A 19,820-nucleotide genomic window follows, 5' to 3' on the forward strand; every position below is an offset into this window, starting at 1 on the left:
TTTCTTTCGTCTCAAAAGGTGTAGGGTCAGTGTTGCCATAGGGTTTTATCTTGAGTTTATGTTTGAGATAGGGTGTCAGAGTGCTAACTCCAGGGTTGAAGTTGGCGATTAGTGTGTGGAATTCACAGCAGAGTAATTGTCGCCAGAGCAAATGTCATGGAACCAAATTGACAAAGGTAAGAAATGTATAGGTAGTTTGTAATAGAAAAGAAAATACATGTTGTAGGCTACACAAAAATGAAAATTAAGAAAAAACAATGTTTAAAATAAAATGTAGTTGTTTAAGGCAAAATACTGAGTGTTTCCTTCTAACCTCCCAATCTCAGAGCAACGTGCTGCATCGGCAGCGACTGCAGCGTCTCTATAGACATAGCCAGTCCTGGTACTTGGTTCACTGTCGTCTCTGCCGTATATCACACCGAGAGCTACTCCACATGCTATTGCTCCACTCAGAATGAGAATGACCAGCATAAATGCCAAGAGCCTGCAGGATAGAGTTTGTAAACAAAAATAATACTTAAAATGGAAAAATTATGAATAAAATTATTAGAATACATGTTAGTACTCATTTGCTACTGATAATGGGTAGAGCAGCGGAAGAAATAGTAGTACTGGTAGTGGTGGTAATAGTAGTAGTAGTAGTAGTAGTAGTAGTAGTAGTAGTAGTAGTAGTAGTAGTAGTAGTAGTAGTAGTAGTAGTAGTAGTAGTAGTAGTAGTAGTAGTAGTAGTAGTAGTAGTAGTAGTAGTAGTAGTAGTAGTAGTAGTAGTAGTAGTAGTAGTAGTAGTAGTAGTAGTAGTAGTAGTAGTAGTAGTAGTAGTAGTAGTAGTAGTAGTAGTAGTAGTAGTAGTAGTAGTAGTAGGAGTAGTAGTAGTAATAGTAGTAGTAGTAGTAGTAGTAGTAGTAGTAGTAGTAGTAGTAGTAGTAGTAGTAGTAGTAGTAGTAGTAGTAGTAGTAGTAGTAGTAGTAGTAGTAGTAGTAGTAGTAGTAGTAGTAGTAGTAGTAGTAGTAGTATAGTAATAGTAGTAGTAGTAGTAGTAGTAGTAGCAGTAATAATAGTAGTAGTAGTAGTAGTAGTAGTAGGAGTAGTAGTAGGAGTAGTAGTAGTAATAGTAGTAGTAGTAGTAGTAGTAGTAGTAGTAGCAGTAGCAGTAGTAGTAGTAGTAGTAGTAGTAGTAGTAGTAGTAGTAGTAGTAGTAGTAGTAGTAGTAGTAGTAGTAGTAGTCGTAGTAATAGCAGTAGTAGAAGTAGTAGCAGCAGCAGCAGAAGTACATGTAGTAGTAGTAGTAGTAGTAGTAGTAGTAGTAGTAGTAGTAGTAGTAGTAGTAGCAGCAGTGGTGATAGTGGTGGTGGTGGTTTGGTGGTGGTGGTGGTGGTAGAAGTAGTAGTAGTCGTTGCACCAGCAGCTTTTAGGGGGAGGATTAGAAGGAAGAGTAGTAGGCCTAACTGAAATAAAAAGAGATGAAGACGCAAATATTGACAATGAGGTAATAATGACACTATTCTTTATTTTAGCCGTACATTGTAATGAAAAAATAAATAAACGTGTGTGGATTTCTTTTATTTGAAATTTATTTCAATATAGGTCTGTTAAGTATAGAATAATATTTGTTATCATGTAGGAAGCCTACCAACCTCCATTACCTCACACACATCAAGAACATGTATGTTAAAATCATAATTATCATACCACAATATTGCCTTCGTCAGAAACAATTACAATACCACAATCCGGGACCACTATATAGAATGGTTTACTTTTTAACCACATTTAGAATCATAGGAGGTATAGCAAGAATGCCTACCAGTAACTAGTCCAACACCTGGACTAGGCCTAGGACCTGCATGAGTACATAAATATAGGCCTACTTTTCACTAGGGACCGCAATATCTTTTAAATAAAGTGCACAGGACATTAGGGAGTATTCATGAGTTCACTCACTCACTGACAGTCCCAGATCTTAAAGATAACTTCCAGTTTTGGTAACGATCTCAAAATGACTTTTTACAGAATCTAATATAATGACCATCCAAGTGTCTGTTTGTATGAATAAAAAATATGTGCCAAAGGATTCTGGGAGAAATTGTGTAATTGCTGAGAAATAAGCAAAATAAGCGCGGATTTGGTCACTTCCGTCTGGTCTTTATTCCAGCAATAATAATACACTGTCCCACGTGTGCCTATATATGTTGGTGATCTTAAGTGTGAACGTTTTTCAGTTTAGATTTCAAAATTTCACAAAGTTCAGTTTATGTAACTGTACCAGATCTAGATCCTCGATGATATTCTGACAATTAAGTCTGGTTTTACAGACTTATTCATGAAATCAGTGTTTATTGCAACTACTGGCATTTCTCTTTAATAGCATAAATGATCAATGGCATAATGAGCCAAGAATTTGAACAGGCACAATAGCCAAAAGTATGTTAAGTCACAAGTGAGATAAATTTTTTGGCCTTTTTGAAATAAAAATCTAATTTTGTATGAGACTTTGGCAAAATATTCATTCAATTTTTTCTATTCCATTCCTTTTCTTTCCATTATATTTTTTTCTCCACGTAGTCAAAGAACTTAAATTTCAGGGGCCCCACGCTCCCCTCCCCCTTCCATCTATACGCAAGAACAAGTGACACAGACCGTTACAATAATCTTTTTGTTTGGAAGAGAGAATAATCATAATTGTTCTACAGTATTGGATGCAAACAGAGATATACTGTCTGCAGTTAAAAATGTAAATGTTTTTTTTATAAGCCAGATAACAAATCATAACTCTCATTCAGTTGAAGATAACATGAACAAATTTAAACATAAGATTAAGAAGTACATGTATATGCAGTAAAACATTTGTTTATGAACACAAACTTGATGATAAAATCAGAGCATTCGCACAGTGTGTAAGTCAAAGCTCAAGATGGAGCCATTTTCAGGACTCTATTTCAGTTCAGAAATCATAATTAAATGGTGATGTTTGCAGGCATGCATCAATAGCAAATTAAACATAAAACATAAACCATTTAGCTCTTGCTGTAAAGATAAGATACTTGAGATAAGAGTAGGCCTTAACGGCAAATATATAAAAGATCTTATGAAATGCCTGGTTTGAAAATACTGTAAACTACACGTAGCCTACATGTATATGGCCCTTTTATTGCTGTGCAACCTTTTCATATTATGCAAATTATATTACCTTACTAAATAGGATAAAGTTCAACTTTTTGAAGAGCTCATAACATAAAATAAACCTTTGAAAGTGCTGCATAACGTTTTTAAATTTATTCAAATACGGTACCATAAATTCGAGTTTTACACCTTTAGAACTTTAACTTAAATTTAACATCTCATATATATAGTCTATATGTTGGATAGGAAATATTTCAAGTGGTGAAAAGTTTGAACCAATATTTTAAATGATATTTTGCTTCCAATTCCTCTACTTACAATGACTGTTTCACTTTCAAATTTAAATAGAGATTTCAGCACTTGGCATCAGTAATCTAATTTTAGGATTGAATATTTAGAGAAATATTAACAAAAATAGAAATGCATTGATCTAATATTTTGATTTGCAAAATTCAATGCAAACTTGCAAAATAAAAAAATAAAATCTCTGGCAAAAACATACTGGTGCCCTTTTTTTTTATCTCTCAACATCAGCAAACAAGTTTGCATGATCAATCAGACCCATCATGGCAGTGATCTGAAGACCCTTACTTGGTCTGATTACATTTTGAGTACAAGTGGCAGCTGAACTCACTTATAAACATGCATACATACTGGTACTTTGCTCACTAAAAAAAAAAAATTAAACCTCAAAGCCTACATTGTAGCAATTGATCTGGTAAATCTATTAATGAATATTTATTCTTACCCAATTTTCATCATTATTAACAAAATTTGGTCATTCATTTGCAGCTTTAATAACCAAGAACAAATGCAACAGACTGATAATTATGTTTCTCGCAATGTCACACTCACTGGCAATTGAAGGGCCCAATATAGCATATATAAGGGCAAAACTTGCAGATTTGACCTTTAAAAAAAATGAAAATCTTATTGTGAATGTGATAGATTTTGACATACATGTAACATTCAGAAAGTAATACAATATTTCACTCTTTTCCCTTTTTCATCTCATTCTTTTTTTTCTTTGTTGTGGAACTTTTGGGTTACATACATGTATAAGTGCCCCCACAATCCCCTGATCTATTTTGTTTTCATCTTTTTATTTCTTTGGTTTAATTTAAAAAAAAGTATAATACATGATTAAAAAGTCCAAACACCAATTCTGTTCTCCCACGTACAATGAATACAATTTTGTCAAACAAAGCAATTCATGACAACATCCAAACAGTGAACAACATTGAATTCATCTGTGAGGTAGTCAAAAACAACATCACCAGATTCAATTTTAACAAAATAAATGTACATAAAAAAGTGAATATTAATTATAATAAAATATCGATCTACATGCCAGGGCAGCATTAAACTGTTCAATCATGAACACTGAATGATATTTACCTTCGTCTCCATGATGTAGTTTCACCTTTGTAATAAACATCGGAGGATTTTCTGTTTCCTCCGAACAGAGGGTCTTCCTCACTCTCTCCCAGTCCTACCTCATCAACCTGACCGTCCAATGCTGAAAAATGCTTCCCAGGCATGTCTGCTACCTCTTCATTGCACTCTAAACTATTAATATTATAATCCTTGCTGCTATCCAATATGTTGCCATCATCTGTGCTGCATGATCGCTGAGTGGACCAACTTTCACTCTTGGAGTGAAGCAGACTTTGGTTCCTGCTGCACACTGCAGCCCCTAACTCTGTGCCACAATAGCCACTACCAGTACTAGTACCATTATCACCAGTGTGATCTGCTGTGTCACCTTCTATTGACACAAGGGATGTAATCCTTATGCAGTCACCATTGTTAAGCCTACTCCGAGGCTTGGCACTAGACCAAAGTCTTCCAATTACAGCTCGATGATTAGACCAGAGTCCAGCATCATTCACTTCCTGTATTGCAACTCCATTTTGCACACTGTCACTAGTTCCGAGGCCAAGCTTGGTAGGAGGCTGTGCATTTAGCTCACCTGCAACCGTGTCATTTTCCGCATCCTTAGTCTCAGGCTTGGGTTCTGGCAGGAAGTGTCTCTCATTCCGGCTTTGAAACAGCGACTTCACATTCAACACCAATTTATCTGACCAAGTGAAGGGGCTTTGCGATTGTTTACTTTTTGCACCAGGAGTCTTTGTCGAAGTTAAAGATGAACTGCCACCTGTCCATAGATCTTTCTCAAATAAAACGAGATCTTCTTCTGAGCTTGCTGCAAGGAGGATTCTGTAGTCAATGTCATCATCATCCTGCATCCCCATCAGTCGTGGAACTCAGTCAATATATGTCGTGCTGAGCTGAGGGCGCACGACGACATAGATATACGGCAACATCCAGAATTAAATGGGTGGGGATGAGCTGTCAGTTTCAGTGTCGAGATGCCAAAGTCAGATGAGAATGTATTTATTTTTTACAGACCCGAGCTGATATGAAAAGTTGCCATCGACCCATTTAAAGTACGGTAATTCATAAGGTGTTGTGTTGGAGCCGATTTCCAAATGACAATGAACCTGAACTCAGTAGCGACACTAACATTGTTACTGTATTTGCCCGTTGTACGACTCGGCATAGGGGAAACTCCCCAATACCCGGAAGCGGCGCGGTGCGCGCAAACTCTGGCGCGCTGCATGGTGCACAGTACAAGGGGGGGGGGGCTCAAGGCTGGGGAAACCTTCTGGGGAAACTCGCATCTCCACCCCGCGTTGCCAATAGCAAATGTGAGAAAAGGGGGAGAGGGGAAAAAGAGGCCTCCTATTTACGAATACCTACAGATTCCTTATATTTATCATTTCTCAAACTTAGGCCTAAACAATATTTGAGCTTCTCTGCCTTTGTGCTGACATTATTTTTTTCTTTATTTGATAGGCCCTATGCATCCTTTTCATGAGAAAATGGCGATTTTCAGAACTTCCCGTTTTCATGTTTAAATGTAAACTACACGGCTCAGATTTCTCTTTTTCTTTTTTAAATAATGGAAACTCAAAATAAGCACATCATGTACAGCTGTGCTCTGCAAAATAAGAGAGAGAGAGTTAACTAAATGATCCCACTCACTCACTTTACTTTTCTTTTTGTATTTTATTACATGAAAAAAAATGAATATTTCATTTTTTGAAGATTTGATAAGGAAGCATCGCTATCACAAATGGTCATAGAGATGTATCTCTATGCAAAAGGTTGATCAATATGAAGAAAAGTTTAAAGAAATAAAACGTCAGATGGCGGTATGGCGAAAAAGAACTTTGACTCCCTCACAGGGACAGTAACCATTGTTATCATTTTTTCTCGAACCAAAATTAGAAATTATGAATGATGTTCACCGTTTTTTTTATGGCAAGGCAAACCTACTCAAATAAGTAGGAAACAAATGAGTGTATAGTGAGGGTGGTCTCATGATGTCTGATATTTTTATGCATTAAAAAAAGGATAAAAAGTTTTATTTCTTGTTCTGAAATATTCACTTTTCATGTTTCAATAATTTTTGCCAACACCATAATATATACATCTTTTCAATTTTCATGGGAGTATTATCAAACTTTAGCTATATCAATGCATATCAATGTATAACCCATTTTGGACAGTGGTATTGCTGACTTTTTCAGATCTTATACTCGTCTTTATTGTTTATGATGTTGGAATAGTTCCCAAAATAAAACAAATAATAATGTCATATGTTTCAAGTTTGATGTGCCAAGGGGGTGCGTCGTGTTAATGAAATTTTGGAAAATGATGGAAAATTTCTCTCATATTTTTATTTCAAAGCAAATGCAATGTACAATTCAATTTTCTTCAATATCATGGCCTGTGCAATATTCGATTTGGTTTCAATATCATGTTATACCAAACATAATGGAACCTACATCATGTATTATTCAGGAAGCGTTGATTTTAATGATTAAACTATTAATTAAAAAAAGGGTTGTGGTCATATTTACTATTCTCTTTTGAAGTGTAAGTTGAGAGAATGTTAAAATCTCACAAAATGGAAACAATTTTTTTTATTTTGACAATCATATGTGTAGGTTTGGCAAATTGCCAATTCGTCCACTCACCACATGTTCTACCTTCATTTAGTCTAATGCCATTCCGTCCATCAACATTTCGTCTAACAACCAATTTGTCCAATAACCATTTGGTCCAATCATCACTTCGTCTAATCATCAGTTCGTCTATGGCCATTTCGTCTCAGTTGGTATAATAACCATTTTCTTTTCATTAATTTCGCCAAATTAACACTTAGTCCATTAGACCAAATGGTATGCTAAGTAAAAAGCTATTGGACGAACTGGTTATTAGACGAAATAGTGAGTGGACGAAATGGCAATTAGACATTGTGGATAGAGGACGAACTGATGGTAGATGATTGTAGACGAGTCGCCAGTTGGACAAATTGAGTTAGATTAAGTTAGACTTATTGGAAATAAACCATTTACTACCAAATATCTTTTGATTCAATTGAAAATGTAAAAATTAGGTGGTTTCAGGTCAAAATAGTGAATTAGATTATTCATATAAAAGATGATTTGTTAAGATTTGAACTAGTAACATATAACTTGTGTTCTTCGTAACAATAACAAAAAACTATTTTTATCCATATTGTTTGTTCTTGCATGCACCCACACAAATGCAATATGGTCAAACTCGACCTTTGGTTCTTTCGTAATAATTTACACATCAAAATGTCAAACCAGAATGAATTACATGTATTCGGATTTTATGGAAATAATAATGGTGCCCTTAACTGTATTTTGATAATCGTTAGAAAAGAAAATTTTGCAGTCAAATAAAAACATTGTTTACCACTATTTGATCATATTTTGTCCAAAATAAAATCAATATGGAAAAGTATATCTGAAAGAAAAGAAATTCATAAAAAGGTGATCAGTTTTTACTTTACTATACATTCACTCTCTCAAATATTATTCTCTTTAAGAATCTTTTACTTATACATGATTTTTTAAAAACTTTGAAAGTTTGCTTTCTTTACAAATGATATGACAATTTCATGGAACATTGTATTATGTTTAAACCTTTCAACATATATTGTGTTGATTATTCAATATTATATACTGTAAAAAAATATGTATTATATTGATTTTCAACAAAGAAACGTGGAAGGGTAAAAAAAGTGAATTGCATCGATGGCAAACCAAAACTTGTTTCACATTATTGAGGAATAACTTAATATTTTTCAGATGATTAATTACAAAAAAGAGTGATATGGTGACGTTATAGGTTCTCTCATTGATTTTTGCATATTAATGTTAAGTGAAATCAAATGAAACTTTAAAACGTCATACCTTTTTTATTTTTACTTCTGATTTTGATGAAATTTTAGCGTGATGCGAGTATGATTTTTCTTGATTTTTCTTTTTTTAATTCAAATAAAAATTTTTCCTTCCTTTCTTTGTCCTTTTTAAAATATTTCTTAATCCTCTATAAATCTACGTTGATGCTTCTCTCATTATCCTTTTTTATTATTTAATATCATAATTTGAGGGTGGAGTCCCTTAACGTCTCACAGAGATTTTTTTTCCATCTTGTGTTCGACCTTTGATGATGCTCATTTCTGTCCAGTATGTTTGTATAAGGTTTATTTGAAACAGGAATGAGATTGACACGAATTTACAATAGAAAGATCAACTTGAATGAGCTTTGGACCGTCAACAAAATATGAGTTGGCCAATTTTCCAAGTGAATTTTACATCAGTGAAAAGCAAAATTCACAATATTTAATGACGGTCATTCCGTGCTTTTTACCTTTGATCCCGTTGCATAAATTGCTACAAGTAATTAATGGAAATAATAATTACAAGGTTGGTCAGATATCGATTTCGAATGGAATAAGCCCGGTTAGGATATACGAGGGTACTTCGACAAAAGGCCCATTATATAGTAGTAATAATAGTAATAATAATATTAATAATAATAATAATGATAATGAAAATAATGATAATAACAATGATAATAATAGTGATCATAATAATGATAATAACAACAATAACAATAATAACAATAATAATCATGATAATACATAAGATTTTATATAGCATCTTTTCCATTTTGATTAATGCTCAAGGCGCTTATATATAAGTGAGCAAAACATAAAAGTAAAGATAACTAAGAGACGTACAAGAAAAGATACAACATAAATTAGGAAAAATATCTGTCTTTAAGAAGAGGAGTGATGTGATCGTGTTTATTTGACAGAGAAACATTGCGAGCTGCTGAATTCTGAAGTTTTTGAAGTCCAATCACACAAAATACACACTCAAACAAAAATATCGTCAAATTTGCTTAAGCGGGACAATTGATTTTTAGATAAACATATAACCGTGTGCACTTTGGCAAGAATCTACACTCAATTTCCATCACAATATGCATACTGGGCTTGTGCACCTGTTATAAAATTTTATTCAAATTTGTGAATAAAAAGTATTTGGGTATAATTATGACAATATTCATGGAGAAAAATAGTTGTTACTGCAAAAAGGGGAAACAATTTTCATATTTTAGTATTCCAGATAGGACGTTGGTCGAGGGGAGCAACCTTTGTAAAGGCCATGGGCGGAAATCCCAGGGGGACAGGGGGGACGTGTCCCCCTACTCAAAATAGTAGGGGGACATAATATCAAATGTCCCCCTACTATTTGTGGTCTTTTATGATGGTAAGAAATACATCATTCGAAATCGAAATAAAACATGTATTTTAGGACGAGATGACCTTACATTTGGGATGATAACCTTTTTTTTTCTGGTCAAATTTCGTTGAAATGACCTTAAATTTGGGGTGAAAACCTTTTTTTTTTGCTTGTCAAATTTTCCAGCCCCTTGTCCCCCTACCTTTTGGGAGAGATTTTCGCCCCTGGTAAAGGCTACCGCACACCATTGGTCTGCGACCAGATTTTTTAATAAAACATAAGTACAATTCGATGCTAATATTGACATGTTTGAGACAGGGAACATCTTACCGTTTAGTGTTCTAAATCAGCGTAAAAATACTTAGGTTTAAATCTGTGTCTATGCTAAAGACATCCTTCTTATTACTTTAGAATTGCCTGTTTTGATATCTAGTCGTAATGACAACATAGTAATCATACGACCGGCTACAAAGCCTACAACATGAAAATAATCTGGCCTTTACTTCAAAATAACGGCTTGCAATCATCATTATCATCACCACCACCATCAGCATCGTCATTATTATCATCATCATCATTATTATTACAGTTGTTGTAATTATTGTTGTTTTTATTACTATAAAAATTATCACTACAAAAATTATCAGAAAATCATATTTTCTCTTTACTCTATTGCATCTCAAATGGGCCCAAATCCTTTTTTTCTGAGGGTATAACCCCCCCCCCCCCCCTCTTAAACCGAAGCCCTCAACCACCCAGGGAAGCTGGCTGCGTTTGATCATGGATCGGATCCATGGTTTGATTTACCATGCCCTTTTTTTGCGGAGCTTTATAACGTATCTGAATAAATCATCCTGTGGTGGAATGATGAAATAATTTTCAGCTCAAGGAGATTGTTTTTTCTTGACAAATCTTCTGTCAAGAATCGTTGCGCGATGTGTGCAGGCCATCTGAAAAAAAAGAGTTTCTTTCAAAACTTTCCATATCAATGGCAGAGCTTAAAATAGAGTTTACTCAATTCTGCTCATCCTTTATTGTGGGGCTTTACTCAAGATATCTAAACATAGGATTGGTTTACATTGTTCTATTGAACGCATCCAGTGATCTATGATCTGCGGATTTATAAGCGCATTATAACGGATTGTTCTATAAGCAAATAGGCTTTTGATGGGTTGTATTGCATTCATTTATAGGCTAAACATTGGGGTTCGCTATTTGTATATTGCATTCTTGAAAGTTGAACAAAAGAATTGAGGAAAGCAAGATATAATCCAGCTGATCTCGTTTAGAAACGCATCTCAATCGTGATTTGAAAGACGTTTACATTTACGGCCGGGAATAGTGGACATTGAACACACCCTTTGTTTCTCATTTTATCTGCGTTTTGTAATCACGTTTTCAATCATGATCCATGTTGCCGTTTAAATTTGGAAACCGACATTGAATACTCGCTAAAGGGTGATAATTCATAAGGAAGAAGCGGGTATGTCAAACGATGGGTAACCCCGAAGACTTCTGTCCTTGCCAAAATGAATCATGGCACCCTAATAATACCCAAGAATGAAAACGGGGCCCCGTCTTACAAAGAGCTACGATTGATCCAATCAATCCCAATTTTCGATTGTATGGATGGAAATCCATCCACATCATACTTTTTCTACAAGGAGTTTGCACAATATCCTTTGTAAACAAAGAGAATCACACTAGAGAATGATGAATGTATAAATAATCATCATATAGTATTTTGAACAAATTTGCATTTGAGATGTTGATGTTGCTGGCCAACCATAGTTGTGGTTTCTCGGATCAATCGCAACTTTTTGTAAGACGGGGCCCTGATGTACTGCTGACTCTAGACTTAACAACTCTTACAATAAAGTTGAGGGTTATCCCAAACGACCGTTCAAGGTTATTACCCGAAAGTATGTTTCCTCTACTCCATCTCAGTATCTCCAATTTTGAAGAAAAAAAAATATTCGCGTTGTTGCAAGTTCATTAAAGAGGCTGTGTCTGGACAAACTAATCATTTTTTAAGATTAATTTAAAAACGCAGAAATGTAACCAGTTTTGTATCATGGCAGGTGTGTGTTGCTACATGTGGAGGTCAAGGGCGATCGCCCCCAATAATTTTCTAGAAAAAACATATTTAGAAATGATGAGAAAATAGGGAAAAGAGTGTCAAAGGGTCTAGTTCCTGCAGCTCTATACTCCTGTCAAAGTGTACGTCGTCAGCTTTATATTGATACTTATATAAAGTAACGTTCTGCTAATAGGACTATGGCAGGATTTGTTAACCCTTTGATTCATATTTTCAACTAATCTATTTCTTAAGGAGCTGTTTCATCATCATTAAAACTAGCCTTACTAATCCTAGCATTTTTTTGTTTGTTATTGTTTTTTAAGGCGAGAAATTACTACGTAATTATCGCTCAATATTATTGACCCATTTGTCGAAAGTTCTGGAAAAATTAGTTTTTATATACGTACGATAAAGATTATTGATATGCATGAAGTGTTTTATCCCTTGCAGTGAAGTTTCCGTGAAAAACACACTATGCCCTTTTGACAATAATTAACAAAACTGCCTATGGAATTGGCGCGAATATGAGCTTGCTGTTGGGGGGTGTTCCTAAACTTCTCCAAGGATTTTGACACAAATTACGATCAACGGAATCCATTATGGAAATAGCTGAGGGGTGGCCTTGGAGCCACATTGGTTCGGGAACAACCTGAGTAACAGGTAGCAGTATGTTTTCATAGCAAATGCCAATTTTACTTCCATATTAATTACGTGTGGAGTCCACCGAGACTCAATCTTGGGTCCGCTTCTACTTCTTACATTTAATACTTTTGTAAAAAATAAAAAATAAATTGAGCCAAAAATAATTACTTTACATAATCAACCAAGAATTCGAAACAGGTCTCGGAGTGGACAATATCCAATAAATTATCACCCAATCTAAAAAATAAAGACTTTCTAGTTATATTATATAGATAAACTTCATATTAATCAAAACCAGGGGCGTAGATAGCGGGGGGGGGATGGGGGGGATGCATCCCCCCCAGAATTTTAGGTGGGGGGGATGGTGTGTACAATCATCCCCCCAGGTTTCAGTGGGGGAAGAAGCAAAACTATACAGTAATAAAGCAATGAATGCTAGTTAAAATCAATCAATAATAATAGCAGTAATAATCATAACGTACAGCAATGACAAACATGATCAAAATTGGACTTTTATTCAGAGTCAATCATCTTATATGCATTTACAACTTGCAAGTTTTAAGTAATAACAACTGTCTTGCGTCGTCATATACATTTAAGGATCGTTATTCAGAGTTTCACCAAGTACATTTCCTTATAATAATTATGTATTTGCAAAGGAGATAAGTTCAAAATATTTCATTACAGATTTAAGAAAGTGTCGTTTAATCACTCCCTTTCAGAGCAATTGCTTTCATAACACATTAACACTGTTCAAACGAATTAATAAGAAATTACCTATACACATACACTGACCCTTTTCCCTGCTGGCCATGTCCTCAACCCCTACTTTGCAAAGGAAAGGTGAAAATTTTCAGTCTCTAAGGAGCGAATTAGTAAATGAATGATTTTGGAATGAAATAATCCTTTACTGTTAAGGACTGTTTTGCATAACTATATTGGGTGAAAATAAACGTCTTCCAGTTTCAAGAAGAAGTAAGTCGAGGCGCAATGTATTTTGGAATTACTTATACCAGTGATTTCTGTACGTGCGCAGTCTTCTAGGTTTGAAGGTTATAAACTGTTACATTTCCTTACCTATGTTTTTATCATAATCATCATAACAAGGTACATAATAAGAAATGAATCGAAATTATAACAAGTTACTATCTATACAGTTTACTTCCGACAACCCGGTGAGGTTTATTTCATTTCCATACTTAATTCAATCAAGCCTTTGTAATCATGGTAATTTTAAACAGAGTGTGCTTATCATTTTAGTGTCCGCATATCTGCACGTGGATACGAAATATAATGTTGAGCTTTTTTTATTTTACCCCTATTACTATCATTGTAATTGATATTTTTTTAGTTATTTGGCTGTTTATTTGTTTATTCCTTTAGTTGTTGATTCATTTGTTTGACCATTAACAATATCGCTACTTTTAAAAGAGTATAGTACTATACTAGTAAAATAAGGAATACTAGTTATTCCAGATCATGTTTAGCAGGACTGTCATGACCAAGCTGATAACTAGACATCCGACAAATGACATTTCTCTTATGATCATCTTTACTCATTGTCATTAATCAAACAAAAGATTACTGCCATGAAAAATGTGCAAGGAAGTTTGTTTATTACTGGATGCCCTGTTTATTGCTGAAAGCAAAGTGATTAAAAGACACACGAGATAACCCATGAGGCAGATCGTGTTATTTTGTTATCTTTATCTCGTCTGCTTTGGCCCATGATATTTTGTTTTTATCGAGTACGTTATCTCCTTCATTCTTTATATTTATATGTTAATTATATATATATATATATATATATATATATATATATATATATATATATATATATATATATATATATATATATATATATAAAGTATGACCCAGCTAGGGATCATCCCCCCAGGTCTAAGGACCTGTCTACGCCACTGATCAAAACCATTCAAAGGGCTTTAAGCGGGAGATTACTAGGGATAACTATAGACGACAAATATTCATGGAGGACCAAATAGATAACATCAGATAATTTAAAGAAAAAATGAAAAGTATATAAAATAAGGTACAATTTTAATCCCGGGTCGTTGTTTACAGGGGCCGCGGAACGGTTTTCAAAGTGTGGGGCTGAGCCAAAAGTGGGGGGGGGGGTGACCATGCTAAAAATCACTATCATATGGTCAATTTTACGTTTTTGTAAACGGTTTTGGAAAAAGTGGGGGCTGAAGCCCCCCCCCCCCCCCGGTTCCGCGGCCCCTGGTTTAATTCGTACTCTACATTGATCCTCCGGCATTATTACCATTATTACATAATTGCATGTACGGGTATATTATGTGAGTATTTTTAACAGACTTCCCCTTCTACAGAAAAATTATGCATTATTTGTCATTCTGATTATCGAACACGCAAGGTATATGTTCTTTTTAAAGATATTCACGATATATTCTTAAGCTTTTTCATGTATATCATAATCCTGGACCATTCATTATAACCTTTGGAATGATTTGTGTTACCTCCCCAACAGAAAACAAACATTGACACGGCCTATTATCATCATACCAAGATATCATTGTTGGGATCCCGCAGGGCCGTGTTCTGGGCCCTATTGATATCTCTAAAGTGTTAATGGCACATGTCACATTTTTGCAGATGATTATATAGTATTGGACCAAATTCAAAGACAATAAATTTTGATATGCAAATCAATTTAGATGAAAAAAAAAACTGGCATGAATCTAATCATCAATCAATTTTAACAAGGCAAAAGTCATGATGATATTAAAAAATAGATCCTCGGCCAAACTTCACCTAATATCAATATCAGTCGATGATATAAGCCAGTAGTCAAAACAAGTCAAAACTATAAGACATCTTGCAGTCGAAATACAAGACAATCTTAAATGGAATTCACATATTGCTTAATTATCCAAAAGTTAAGCTTATAAGATTGATGTTTATTGCAATCGTGATTTGCTGTTTTCATCTTTTGTACCTGAATGAATGTATTCTAACAAATGAATAGATAAAATAGATAACTTTTAACAATCATGAATTAGAAAATGTAACTAATACTATGTCTATAAAGCATGTCACTATTCATCATTACCCTAGAGGAATAGTATATTGCCTCCAACAACATCTGACTAACAACGGAGGGGGGGGGGGCAATCTTGTGTTGTAATTTGCGGGTCTTGGGCGGCGGCTGTTAACCCCCATATACACCCAAACTTCTAAGTGTCAATCGTGGAGGCTGACTGAAGTTTAATCGATGACATTCGTATATTTACTTCCTAAGATGTTTCAGTAAAGTTATTTCTTGAATTGTTAGATAATGTACATCGATTTGAATTCATTCATTTTTCCACTCTTGTGTTATTATAAAATTCAGAATAAAACATATTAAACAAAGAATAATTGAATTACGTATGAAGTAGACATCACACAAACATAGATTTTCAGTAGAAACCCCCCCCCCCCCACTTAGTGCCCATTCTTGTATTCTGTCTTGAAGTATATTTGTCAAGTATTGCAGGGATCAATTACCAAAATAAACATACATGATTATGTACACAAATGATCAAGCATAATGTTCATAATGTTGTAAAAGTAAACAAGATAAAAGACTGTTTCTGCTCGAATCTTCATCATGTTCATGATATCATGTCTCGCTAGAATACTAGACCATGGCGAATTATATAAACGTTCACACATCAAATTTAGAATGGATTGGTACATGGTGGCCAAAGGTTTGGCTAAATAAACAGGTCCATTTAAATCGGTGTAAATTGGGCCAGTTCAGTTCTTATCTGCTTGGAAGCAGATAAATTTTCTATAATCGTGACTTTTAATAGGACATTACGGTCATGTTTATGGCCCACGGACTGATTCCCACCTACTTTTGGTTGTTTGATGTCTTTTTTCATCATGCTCTGCAGAATGCTGATATAAATTATAGTAAAAATGCAAAAAAAAACTTTTCTGCTGAACCACCTGCATGTGTGTCTATCAAGTCAAAGGCTTGTTTCACCTAAAAGAAATATAACAAAAAGTAAAGGAAGCACCTGCAAAGTAAATATAGGGTTCGTTTTGAGCACACTAACAGTATTGGAGTTTTTTTTATTCTATATTCTTATACTTCGTCAGAAGTCTGGTCACCAGTGGAGTGTTTCATGAAATGATTTGTCAGACCTTTTATCCGACAGTTATCATAGTAACAGTGCCTCTCAGTCACTCAGAATCAAGGAAAGTCGTCAGATCTGACAACTTGTCGGGCAAACGCTCCCCTGATTATATTCAGGCTATTTAGTTCTGTGGTGTATTTATCGTATTAAACATTACAAAAACACCTCTCCTTTTTATGCCTCAGTCACATTTGCCTTACGTTACGTCTACGACGGCCGTATGGCGAGTCTAAAGCCGTTTTTATATTCTTTTGTACCAGCTACATATCTTGTTTGTATAAAAATGAACAAAACGGCCGTTTTCGACTCGCCGTACGGCCACCGTAGAGCAAATGTGACCTAGGTATTAACAATGTGTGTAGCTCCAAATTATCATATAGATAATTTGAATAAAAATAAATAAAACGGAAATAGCTAGAGCAAAAAAATGACTGAGGAGGCATATATCTAAACACCTCTCATCGTGCTGATTTATACGAGGTAGAGATGGGATTTCAAATAAGGAGAGGGTGCAAAAAGTGAGGCCATTGCCTTGTAATATTTTCCAGATCATGAAAGAGTCGATTCCTCAAAGAAATCAGACAGTAATTTTTAGGGGAGGGTGGACTTTTGGTAGGTGTCAACTGCATGACTGTATGATTTGCGGATCCAGGGGGAGAGGCAGATCCGGCCTGTGCCCCCTCCAGTTGAGAGGTATCAAAAATACTTTGTTATTGGATTATGTCAAGCAGCCAAGTTAGGACCTATGATAGGACCCTTCTTTTTTTTTGCTCATCAATATTGTTCATGGAACAAAATGATGACACCGATTTGGTAGTGAAGACCTTTTTTGTTGTTGGGCCGGGTTGTCAAAATGTTCCTGTAAAAATATCCCTGGATCCATGCATGGACACATTGAGGACACAGTCACTCATCTTTTATTGCATTAAATTGTCAAATCAAAGACAACCTGTTTATTTTGTCATTGCAAATGGCAGTATAAGTACCACAGTCTCTCAAACAACATGTCATAAAATTGCAGTCAAGAAGACATCGAGCAAACACACAAGCTGCCGGAGAATTACCCTCACGTTATAGATCTAATATGGACCTACTATAATAGGTCCACGCCCTTAACCGGTATACAGGCGCCGCGGTGCCGGCGCGTCCATACAGTTATTGTATAGGCCCTCCTTTTTCATTGAAATATGGACATCATTACTTAAGAAATTATATTTGGTTTTCTAGAGAGGATAAATGAGACATTTAAAATGAAGAAAAGAGGGAAAATGTATATTTATCATAATAGAAACTAGATAGTCTCACGCGTGACTCGATCCAGGAACCCTATTTTCAAGGTCGATGACTGAGCGAAAATAGCTCACAAATTGGGATAATCGACTGGAGTTTTTATGAAATGACTTGATATAATGGTAATGGTATTTAAGCCTATACACTGTTTGTTTATCATGGTGTTTGAAGAAAGGCCTGCAACGCACACGTGAATAATATAACAATAAAATAGAGATCTATTAATTTTTTGCTCTCAAAATCATGAGTCGGGTCTCAGTCAAACAGATCTCGGAGTTGTTAGTGAAAATTCCTCACAAGAGAGTTCTTTAAACATTCGAGAGCAAATAAAGCAACATTTACCTCTACCCTTCTACTAAAACGCAATTGATTATCAAAGTTCAGTAAATTTGAGAAAAGGTGCGCGGACTGGTGAATATAGTTATTTTAAGAAAAAAAAACAGACCTTGTTCCTGATGGTGGGTCCTTGGAAAACGTATCCAGATTCTCCCCGTCAGACATCGTCAAATTAGTAGTTGATTTGGACGCCATGATGATGAGGTTTGTGATCCTTGTCCCAACTCCACCTATTTACTTCTCGATCCAAGAAAAGAAAACTCGCATATAAAAAGGAAGTTATGCAATTGCGCCTTTGCATGGAAACCAATCAGTATCCTGTGCGGTATAACCCCCGATTATTGCTGAATAATCTCCCCATATAATCTCGAATCGCGATCAGTCGAAAACTGAGGGAAGTGTTTGTTGGGCGAGTACACAACCAACAAACCCAAATAAAAGGATACCTCACGCAATGTAATCACTACTCTTGCTGTTTATACATAGACAATTTAAAGTTATTCAGTGAATATATTCTTTTATCTTATCGGGTTTTTTTCCGATTTTAATAGTGTTGTGTTTAAAACATACATTGTAGGCCTATTGTTAACTATAAAACGAGTTAGTTGGGCCCTTTCAAACACCATTGAATAATCAATGATAATGGGAAGAAGAAAAGTATTGAGAATACATGATATGATTAAAATTAAGGTTAATTATGTCTAATCATCATATTCATCATAAAGCGACTAGCTGTTTGTCGAAAATACATTTAAATTTTTTATTGCCGTAAATTGCATCATCTTAAGTTGTGAAACCTTTAAGCATATTCATGATTAATAGTTTTGTTCTTAAAATGCATGGCTTCATACCTGGGATTATCGTTGGGCTAATAGGTTCATCCCAGACACAATACCCCATTAAATTTGTACTCTAAATGGTTGATATGGATCCATTTCTGGATGCCAAACGGTCATAGCCACATGCACTCCTTTTGAATATAATAGTGACATCATATTGTGTCTGAATGTGATTCAACAAAATAGATTGCTCGGAATCATCGTCATAAATATTTGTTATGAACTTTGGTCTTATGCCAACCCAGCCACTTGTAGGTTTCATTTTGCATATCAAATACAGATAATGGTTATGTATATAATACGCGAATGGCATATCATATACGGGGCATCTTTTAAAATGATAGCTATTTTGGGTAAAAATGTATCCCCATACTTCAATCCCCTGATAACAGGCAATTAAGTCTATACGTTTACTCAAACAGGAGGCGAAAATCCAAAGTATTAATGGATGGTGTTAATTTGCACTCATAAGCCTTGATGTAATTTACATACATCAGTAGCGTACAAATGGGAGGGGGGGGGACTTAGGGGAGCTTGCCCTACACAGTTTTCACGACCAAGAAAAAAACAAAAGAAAAAGAAAGAAAGAGAGAAGGGTGAAGTATGACGTTGTTTTTTTTTTTTAATGTATTATGTAAAAAAAATTATGACAAAATTTGATTTTTGTAATAAAAATGTCGAAAATTTTGCTCACTCACTTCGCTCCCAACTT

The 19,820-nt window shown here is 35.0% G+C and overlaps 1 protein-coding gene across 2 annotated transcripts in view; it reads right to left on the minus strand.

Moving 5' to 3' along the window:
• LOC121408518 (glutathione hydrolase 1 proenzyme-like) overlaps positions 1 to 18,588 on the minus strand; it is a 34,422-nt gene extending 15,834 nt beyond the window's left edge. Inside the window, exons 1-2 of one of the 2 annotated variants that reach the window (XM_041600004.1) lie at positions 18,379 to 18,588; positions 314 to 484 (exon numbers count right to left, since the gene is read on the minus strand). In XM_041600004.1, coding sequence (XP_041455938.1) covers positions 314 to 484; positions 18,379 to 18,464 — 257 coding nt within the window. In that variant the 5' untranslated portion in view covers positions 18,465 to 18,588. Of the gene's footprint in view, positions 1 to 313; positions 485 to 4,518; positions 5,695 to 18,378 lie in introns of those variants that run through there. The other variant, XM_041600003.1, reaches the window with a different exon arrangement.
• Between the last annotated feature and the right edge of the window lie 1,232 nt (positions 18,589 to 19,820).

This window comes from Lytechinus variegatus, chromosome 2, assembly GCF_018143015.1.
Source record: "Lytechinus variegatus isolate NC3 chromosome 2, Lvar_3.0, whole genome shotgun sequence".
Lineage (NCBI taxonomy): Eukaryota > Metazoa > Echinodermata > Echinoidea > Temnopleuroida > Toxopneustidae > Lytechinus > Lytechinus variegatus.